Genomic DNA, 10,587 nt, shown 5'->3' with positions numbered 1-10,587 from the left:
TATAACTTATACGATTGGGGTGGTTGTATTTTGTCTCCCTGCTCTTCTATTAAGACATTTAGATCGTGTCAAAGGTCATGTCTCACGTAGACACAGGATCTGACATGAATTATTACCTGAAGGTCAAGATTCAATTTATCCCCTGAGCAAGCAGGCAGGCTCTATTAGCTCAATGATAAAAATGCAGCACTTGCGTAGGAAACCGGGTTCAAATCTGGGGTAGAAGAGGAAAGTTACATAGTGCAGCTTTAAAGGATCTACACCATGAATTAAAACAAATATATATTTAATATCATATTGTTTATGTCCCTCAAACGTTTTTCAAAAGGTTTGAGCCTAAATCAAGCCTCAGATATACTCATTCCAACTAACTTCTCTGTGGCTTATAAAGCACTTTCACCTGCAATACCACATTGTCCTGTTTGGCACGGGCGCTATTGAGCCAGTTTGTATGCATGTTATCTCCTGGTTCTGTGTTGAAAAGGTAAAAATAAATAAATAATAATAATATATATTTTCTTTTATTTTATTTCTTTTTGGAACTGGAAAAATGGGAGGGATTGTACCCTGACGTGACGCCACGTCAGGGTGCAAATCAGTTTGGCCTGTTTTGAGACCAATTTACAGAAAACCCCAGATTTGCTGTGAAAGCCTGAGTGTTCAAACTGGGGTATTTTTGGGATAGAAGAGAGGAAGGGGAGACCAAAAACACACAAAAAGGTTAAAATTCATGGTGTAGCCCCTTTAAGTAAGTAAGTAAGCCAGATATACTGTATATAAGTTAGATACTGTGTATTCAGAAGACGTGTCAAATTAGACTACATTTTCAGACCACAAAGGAATGAAACAGAGGATGTACACAGTACAAATCCTGAATAGCAATGTAAGTCTGAGAGTGTACGAAAGTACCCATAAGGGTCCATTAAGTTATGTGTGTACACTCCCAGAGTTACATTAACACTTAGGATTCTACAGCGTACAGAGATTCCAGTGACACCCACTAAGCTGACCCTGAAACAGATTGTGCAGTGTTCTGACACACACACACACACACACACACACACACACACACACACACACACACACACACACACACACACACACACACACACACACACACACACACACACACACACACACACACACACACACACACACACACACACACACACACACACACCTTATATCACCCTAAATATATACCTAAATATACCCTAAATAATTTAGATGAACCAATACTAGATTTGAATCGCTATAGCTTAACTTTAATTCCAATTAAGCACATCGAAGTCAACCAGATGTGATATACTAGCAGGGAAGATTAGCCAGGTTCTCAGTCATGACTGTGGATTTCTTGCGATTCAAAGCATGAAGGAAGAATCCTTACATTTACATAAATAAAGATGTCACTGGCTGAGTGGAAGTAATTGAAAGGCTTTTTGAAAGACTAAATAAGGAGCTTCGGTGTCAAATGTTTTGGATCCTAAACTGACACCATACATGTGTTGCTTTTCAATACAACCGATGTACAGTATGGTAATATTTTAAACATGTCTTGGCAACTTCCAATAGTAGTATGTTGAGGCTACGCATACTAATTATCAACATTGTCCATTATTTACATTAAACTTTTTTTTTCTCACACAGACTATTAACTTGTGCATTGTGTTGTCTATTCGACAAAGCCTGCCAACTTTGAAGCAATACTGTCTGTCTTCTTGTAACACACACACGCACAGGCACGCGCGAGCACGCACACAGTATACCCACACTGTGTTTATTGATAGTTTGATATTTAGCTTAATATTTGCTTGGACAAAGAGTGATTGTGTGATGAAGGAATACCCATGGCTCTCTGCCCCCAGCCCCCCCTTCTCTCTCTCTCTCTCTGCTAGCTACATAACATAGGACAGACAGCCAGCCAAAAAGAAAAACATCATCTGTTGGACGGACAGACAGACAGACAGACAGACAGACAGACAGACAGACAGACAGACAGACAGACAGAGAGACCTTATGTAATGCTGATTTGTCATGAAGAAGAAGAGTGTTTTGTGTGGATTTAAACTGATCGTACTACTAACTAAAGTTTTTAACTACCTTTGACAGATTAGTCTTACAAAGATACTCTCACAAAGTCCAACTTTGTGAGAGTATCCTGGGCCTAGTCCGTTTTCTCGGGGACGATTTCAATTGCGTTGGAACTTAAACAAGGATTGTTTTCTTTGGAGATCACTTTTATCACTGGACATCAGGACAAATATCCACGTATGAGGACTAATTTATTGCCAACTTACCCATGGCAGTCATTACCTTGGGCTACAGTACGTACGCTCTGCCAACGCTAAATAAGTCTCTAGCAGAGTGAAGTCTTTTGGAGGGAATAAGGGGACGTATTTATCCCGCCTTTTCTCTGGATCTCTCACGATGGCCTGGTTTGACGTTGCGGCTAAGAAGCTCGGCTTCCCGACCATTGAGTTATATGTCAAGGTAGCCTCAAAGTACATGTTTTAATCAGACTGAACTTTTTTTTTTGTATTATCATTTTTTATTTATGGTTTAATTTGTTGTGTGATGTTGATGATTTGTATCTACTCTATGGACCCCCTGTGTGTCTTGAATTAAAGTTTGAATTGAATTTTAAGAGAAGGAGTTACACTGTAGTGATAATTTAATGTATACATTAAGTTATCCAAAGTTAATTGCTCCATTTGGTAACTCTGAGAGTGTACAAATCGAACCAAATGGACCCGGGACCAATATGGAATTAGCAGCCCTACAAGCTCACAGCGTGTTGCATCGTGACATGTTGAGCGCTTGAACCACTGAGCAACATGGTCGTAAATAAATATATAAATCTGGCTTAACCTATTAAAATCGGGAAAGCATCCGTCTAATTTTTTACTTTGGCTATTCAAAAATAGCAGATATACAAGCTCATAGCTCGTCACTTCATGCCACGCTATGAGCTTGTAGATCTGCTATTTTTGAAAAATCGCGAAAATGTGTGCAAATATTTTTTAACTCAAATCTCTGCTTCTTGGGGGGTCCCTGGAACAAAATGTTTTGAGACGGGGGTTCGCGGCCAAATTCCTATACATTTTGGGGGTCCTTGACATGAAAAAGTTTGAGAACCACTGATGTAGAAACATACGCTTTTCAGAAAACTGTTAGGATTTAGAAGACATCTGTAGAATCGGCCTCAGGTCTAAATGGGTTAATGGGTGAGTGTGTGTGTGTGTGTGTGTGTGTGTGTGTGTGTGTGTGTGTGTGTGTGTGTGTGTGTGTGTGTGTGTGTGTGTGTGTGTGTGTGTGCAGGCGGGCAGCGATGGAGAGAGCATCGGGAACTGTCCGTTCTCCCAGAGACTGTTCATGATACTGTGGCTGAAAGGAGTCATCTTCAATGTGACCACCGTGGACCTCAAGAGGTGACACACGCACACACGCACGCACGCACGCACGCACGCACGCACGCACGCACACGTGCACACACTTGGAAAAAATATAAAGTTCACCGTGTTGGATCATGTAGTGAAATGAATGGAATCCAATCGTCTTCCTCCAAAATCAAACAAACCACATTATGCTTTGGAACGTTCAGCAGTAATGTCAATACTATGAGTCATACTGTAGTTAAAGATGGAGTGCCATGATATTTTTCAACCCTAAAACCTGATCATAAGGTATTATTATTAGGTAAGGATTTTTTTCAAAAAAAAAAAAGTGTGCAGTAAGTGTTAAAATGTTGTTTTTATGTAGACACACCCACCAGTTCATTAAGTATACCTGGTTTCACTTGGCACCACCCATCTAATCCAGTCCCTCCGCCTCCTCCTATAAGACCACCCACCTGTCCTAGTCCTTCCCCCTTATCACTAAAGGACTGCCCATGGTTCTGCCCATTTGTTTACAAAATGGCAGGAGGACAAATTGGACAAATACAGCCATACGTTTGAACCTGAATCTGGTTCAGATGAAGATGAGGAGGAAGAAGAAGAACTACTCCATAACCGGAAAGCCTCATCAACCCTTTGCTCAAATCCCAAATGCTCATGTGTGCAACGGATAAATAAAAGGCTTAAATTAAAGGACAACTTAGTTTTTTTTACAACCAAGGTTTATATTTTAGCTTGTAATTAAAGTAAATAAAAGATGAGTGTTATTTCTTTTTCATTTACTGCTTTCTATAGTTTTAGCAATTTTCGCGATCTTTTTTACAGTGGGCGGGGGCATTCTGTCCTGTGGCTAAATATGCCTTTTTTACACAATAAAAAAGGTATGGTGGTCTTTGATGGCCAGATGTGAGTTATTGGGGGCTAGAAGAGTTACTGTAAATAATAATAAAGAAAAAGCCGTTATTGTGTAAAAAAGTACATATTTAGCCACCGGACAGAATGCCTCCGCCCACTGTAAAAAAGATCGCAAAAATTGCTAAAACTATAGAAAGCAGTACATTAAAAAAAATTAACACACATCTTTTATTTACTTTAATTACAATCTAAAACGTAAACCTTGGTTGTAAAAAACTAAAGTTGTCCTTTCAACAGAACCATCAGTTGTCATACATTCTTACAGATGTGCATGGTGATGTTCAATATCCTGTGATCCAAGTAGAACTTTATCTTACAATGACTATGGTATCCATTACATCAGTGACATTATTTATAGCATCACTGCACACATTTTACTATCATTACAATGCATTTGTATTCCTTCAACCTGACATTCCCATTTAAATGGGCTATGTATTCTTTCCATACATCCCCAAAATGGAAATATAAACTACAGTATATTACAGTAGGCATATGCATATAAAACGTCTGATGCTCTCATAATGTATTCAGAGCCATTTCCACCTTGATAATACACTTCTGTTTGCAGAGGCACAGATAATTCGTCTCTTTTTTATTATATTGACAAACAATCACGCTATGTATCTAATCCAACTGAACTAGCTCTAGCGACCCTAACGTTGGCTGAGACTGTATGACTCGAGTTGGTCCCGCCCGCGTCGGTATGTTCTGCCGATTTAATGTAAATGTTTTACCTTCTGAACATCGTATGAAAAATCTAAAGCTAGGCGCCGTAACCTATATATGTCTGTTGTTCCGACGGCGTGAAACAACGCATCGATGGGCTCAAACAACCGTTTAAAACCTTAGTTTGTTGGCAGCCTGCGTTGAATTAACATGGAGGCTCGTCCCTGATCTAACTCTACGCCATGTTAAACGGCGATGCGCGTTCACGACCAGCACTGTCTCTGCACGTTGAATTCAACGCAGAGTCGCAGACCGGCACAAAACCCCGGTTTAAAAGGTTGTTTCAACCCATCCATTAATTTCTTCACACCGTCGTAACAACAGACGACTGTAGGTTACCGCGACTACCGTTACATTTTCCATACGATGTTCAGAAGCGATCTTATTGACGCTGAACTAAATCCCACAACTAAAACGGTGGGGGAGGTCACAGACACAAGGCTATGTCAAACCGATTCATGCTCAAAATCATTTTATTGGGGCTGGCGGATGTTTTAATTTACCGGTAACGCTCCTGAGGTGCTGCTTTCTGTGTCTCCAGGATAAATCGTCGGAATATAACCTGGCTTCAGTACTTTCCTGTTTGCAAATCCCATATTGACTTGCACTAAGTTGGTGAAGCACAGAAGCAGTCATCAACAAAATGGGAACTACACACCCGAAGCCTGGTAGAGGGGGCTGAGGGAATAATCCTGTCTTTATAAATGAAATTAAGCCATTGATCACGTTTGTCCGTGTCAATGGGCAAAGTGTGAAACGACTGTTTGATAGCTGTCACACAGCATTTAGGCACAGAACAACCTGCCATGGTCACACACGTGTGTTTGAGGTAGCTCCGCCCACAAAAGGTTGTAGTATAAATGACAATGATAATGAGGGGAGGTGCGGTGGGTGGGTATGGGCATTGTTACGTCAGTATGTCGCTGTTTTTGGATTGGCACGTTTGACTCTCAAGGTTTCAGCCTACAGGAAAAAACTCCAAATAGTCAGAGAAGACATGAAACACCATAAAACCACCAGCGGGGGCCTTAATGAAGTTCTATCAACCTCATAGACACATGAAAAACAGAAAAAGTGCAAAAACATGGCACCACCTCTTTAAAATACCAGTACTGTCCATCCTTGGATGGACTGAACCACTGTAACTCTGGGGTCCCTATTTTGGCAAAAATAAATAAATACAAATATATTCAAAGATAGCCAATCTACAAGCTCACAACGTGTTGCATCGCACTGCATTGTTGTATGACAAATTAGACCGTAATGAAAAGGTAGGGTAAGTGATATTTTTTGAAAACAAAAGGTTTTTGTTAAAAGGTTACTATATTCAGAAACATGTGAAATGGGAAACGTTTGGCACTCTAAGTATATTTTGATGCCAATACTTTTGTACTTTCACTCAAATGCATTTTGAATACCGGACTTTACATGTGTGTGTGTGTGCTGACCTGTGTGTTGACCTGTGTGCTGACCTCTGTGTTGACCTGTAGGAAACCCGCTGACCTGCAGGACCTGGCCCCGGGGACGAACCCACCGTTCATGACCTTCAATGGCGAGGTCAAGGTCGACGTCAACAAGATAGAAGAGTTCCTGGAGGAGAAACTCTCACCACCACGGTACACACACACACACACACACACACACACACACACACACACACACACACACACACACACACACACACACACACACACACACACACACACACACACACACACACACACACACACACACACACACACACACACACACACACACAGAGTGATGTACTACTAGGGCAGTAAGTAAAATAGCCGATCTACAAGCTCTTTATAATGTAATAATTTATATCTGCAAAGTAACTAAAGTTTTCAAATAATTGTAGTGGAGTAAAAGTACAATATTTGCCTCTGAGATGTAGTGGAGAAGTAAAAGTATAGACAATTGGAAATACTCGAGTAAAGCAAAAGTTCCTCAAAATTGTACTTGTAAGTACAGTACTTGTTAAGTACAGTACTTGAGTAAATGTACTTATTTACTTCACACCACTGCATTCAGGCCAGGTGGAAGCCCAAGCAGGACCTGCCTCAGGAGAGGAAAAAGAGAGAATGAGAGTCTATCAACCAGAGGTTCTTATATACTCCCCCAAACCCATAAACTCAGGTGTACTCAGTTGGCCTGACGGCCTGCACCACCGCCAATCAATCACTGAAGGCTGCCGGCTAGCCAATAGTGAGGCATAGGGACATCTGGCTGCCCCGTCACAACAGGTTCATAGGTTTGGTATTTCTAATTCACCCCCTTCAGGTCTATTACACTGGCCTGGGGGCGCAACCAGAGGAAAAGAGAAAAAGAGTCCCAAAGAAATATAAACAACTAACTAGGACAACTTACACATTAAAAAACTGTCAATCTGTGAGTCATTCGCAGCAAGAGACGGAGTACAAATTAAACAAATACATTTATACAACAACTCACACAAACAACAATAACAACAAGTGAACCTAGGAGTCCTTTACACAGTAAATGGATGAGTCTTTATCTCGCTTTTAAAAGATCCCAGTATTTTCCACCACTGTCTGGGATGTGTGCAGATGTCAGCACGGACATGAGCTGGAGATGAAATTGACATGATGCTAGCGGACCCTTGCAGATGCAACAAGTATAATTTGCCCTTAGCCCGAACCCTAAAGCCCCCCTGGACCCCTATCTTGCGCGGCGCCTTATCCCTTGAGCCTAATCTTATTAGGTGTTTTTTTTGTATTTTGAAAAACATTTTAAAATAGTGAAAATAGCCAATCTACAAGCGTAATGTAGATCAGCTATTTTCACTATTTTAAAATGTTTTTCAAAATAGAATTAAAAAGCCTGATAAGATTAGGGATAAGGCGCCGCACAAGATAGTCTGGTCTCAAACACATGAACACATTTTCTATGATTTTACTACCTTTTTTACTACCTTTGAGTGAATTCTAACCAACCTACAGCACATGTGATTTTCTTAGTAGCCAGTGGTGACATGAAATGTTCTGGGATTTGTGTTCTGACCTCAGGTACCCTCGTCTGGCTCCCAAACACGCTGAAGCCAACACAGCTGGTATCGATGTCTTCGCCAAGTTCTCCGCTTACATCAAGAACCCGAAGAAAGACATCAATGATGGTGTGTGTGTGGTTTTCTGTTTAGATATAGATAGATGAATACTGTAGATAGACCTTTATTGATCCAGAGTAGCAAATAATACTACTAATAAAGTAAGCAGGTAGTAACGCAGAGGGATGAGGAAAAGAGAACCAGAAGTCAGGTAGGCATACTACAGAAAAACCTGCCTGGCCCTAGCGCTTGGACTTCCTGGGAATTAGCGTGGTGAGCGAGCATTTACCATCCATCCACCCATCCATCCATCTTTAACTGCTTATCCGGAGTCAGGTCGTGGGGGCAACAGCTCCAGCAGAGAGCTCCAGTCTTCCCTCTCCTGAGCAACATTAGTCACTTCCTCTTGGGGGATCCCGAGGCGTCACCAGGCCAGTGTGGAGATGTAATCCCCCCCCATCTGGTCCTTGGTCTGCCACGGGGTCTCTTCCCAGTGGGCCGTGCAGCGAGGACCTCCCTAGGGAGACGCTCGGGAGGCGTCCGTACTAGATGCCCGAGCCACCTAAGCTGGCTCCTTTCCAAGCATTTACCAGGTGTAGATATTAGTGTAGTCATAGTGCCCTATATGTATATTAATATACTGCACTACTATACTATTCATACCTGTATTCACAGGTATAAATATAGCCCAGTTCTATCTGATACTGAATAAATATGAACGTGTGTACACCTTTTGGTTATCATATTGCCTGTGTGTGTGTGTGTGTGTGTGTGTGTGTGTGTGTGTGTGTGTGTGTGTGTGTGTGTGTGTGTGTGTGTGTGTGTGTGTGTGTGTGTGTGTGTGCAGTGCTAGAGAAGGCTCTGTTGAAGTCTTTGAGGAGGTTGGATGACTTCCTAAGGACTCCTCTGTCTGAGGAGATCGATGCAGACGCTGCAGGAGACCTGCCAGAGTCCAGCAGGAGTTTCTTAGACGGACCTGGACTCACGCTGGCAGACTGTAACCTTCTGCCCAAACTACACATCCTCAAGGTATCTGTCTGTCTGTCTGTCTGTCTGTCCGTCTGTCTGTCTGTCTGTCGTACTGTCTCATAATTAGTGTCATATTTGCATTTCAATGAGATGTTGAGGACAGCTTAAAAAGTTACTAGTTTGAGGTTTTGACAGAGCGAACTTGTGACCTTTTGGGTCAATACCCACCAGTTGGAAATCACTGGAATAGAGGGTGTCAAGTCCATTTGTACATTCTTACTTAACCACTTAACCACTACTGTATATATTTAGTGGACTGGGGCTCTATACTTCAAGTTAGACCTGTATTACAATGTGCAAGGATGTGACATATCAAACAAAGAATGTAACGATCAAAACAGATCTGTGTGCTGCCTTGATATCCTTAGCTAGACCTCTACTTTAACCATGTGAACCCTAGCATCCTTATTCTGGCCATGTCATAATAGGTGAAGAGATTTGATGTTGTGGGGGAAAAGGAGCAGACCTAGTACAGAGCCCTGGGGTACCCAGGCAACTATGGTTTAAGTGGTTATGGGCCCACTCAGCCTATAACTACACAGTGCAGTGTTGCTCTGCAGACACTAATGAAACAATCCATCAGTACTGAGAAGTACTTTTAGACAAACTATCGCTGTGGGTGTGTCAGCAATATTCAGCTGATAACATGCAAGTTTGACTAATGACAGCCACATCTACCCATTATTAATATGAATTAATACTAATATTATGCTATAAAAGAACAACAACATTTGGCTTAACGTTTCTCTTGTCTTTGTCTCCAGGTGGTTGCCAGGAAGTACCGTGGTTTTGAGATTCCATCAGAGATGGTGGGTGTGTGGCGATACTTAAACAACGCCTACCAGAGGGAGGAGTTTACCAACACCTGCCCCGCAGAGAGAGAGATTGAGTTTGCGTACCTGGATGTTGCTAAACGAATAAAATAGAAACAGAATTTATATGAACATAGAAATTCATACGGAATATTTAAAGATGTGACAGAGGGAGGACAGTTGGAAAGAAACATTTGTGTTGCACACCTGGATATCACACAATGATTCAAATAGAGGCAGCAGTAAAAGAAGGTACAATGAGTACAGACGATTCTCCTCACATTTGTTTTGTAATTTTGTTGCCCAAATAAGTTTCCAACCCTGTTTCGGACAAATGTGGGGAAATGATTAAGGGTGTACAGAGAATGTTTATTTTCAACAAATAAAAACGAACGCACACTGTAACTTAGCATTGGATGTAGATCCAATGCTAAGTTACAGTGTGCGTTCGTTTTTATTTGTTGAGGTAAATTGTCGTGGGTTGTTAACATTACTTAGCCTGCCTTGATCTGACCTCATCGGTTCTGCATGTGACGTCTCTTAGCTTAAACAACGTAACATCCACTGGTTGTTAGTGAAAATCGGCCGTGCCATGTGTTATTGCCTAATAATCCACGTTATGTTGAGTACTGCATAG

At 41.4% G+C, this 10,587-nt stretch overlaps 1 protein-coding gene across 1 annotated transcript; it reads left to right on the top strand.

Annotated features, from left to right (window-relative positions):
- Positions 1 to 2,411: 2,411 nt before the first annotated feature.
- Positions 2,412 to 10,064, top strand: LOC308080783 (chloride intracellular channel protein 4; the record flags this gene model as incomplete). The annotated part of the gene is made up of 6 exons (XM_080422775.1): positions 2,412 to 2,490; positions 3,319 to 3,428; positions 6,530 to 6,655; positions 8,072 to 8,178; positions 8,957 to 9,138; positions 9,903 to 10,064. Exons 1-6 carry the CDS (start codon positions 2,428 to 2,430, stop codon positions 10,062 to 10,064), a joined length of 750 nt encoding a protein of 249 aa, XP_080278901.1. The 5' UTR covers positions 2,412 to 2,427.
- Between the last annotated feature and the right edge of the window lie 523 nt (positions 10,065 to 10,587).

This window comes from Gymnoscopelus braueri, assembly GCF_963280865.1.
Source record: "Gymnoscopelus braueri genome assembly, chromosome: 24".
Lineage (NCBI taxonomy): Eukaryota > Metazoa > Chordata > Actinopteri > Myctophiformes > Myctophidae > Gymnoscopelus > Gymnoscopelus braueri.
This window is presented reverse-complemented; position numbering and strand designations above follow the sequence as displayed.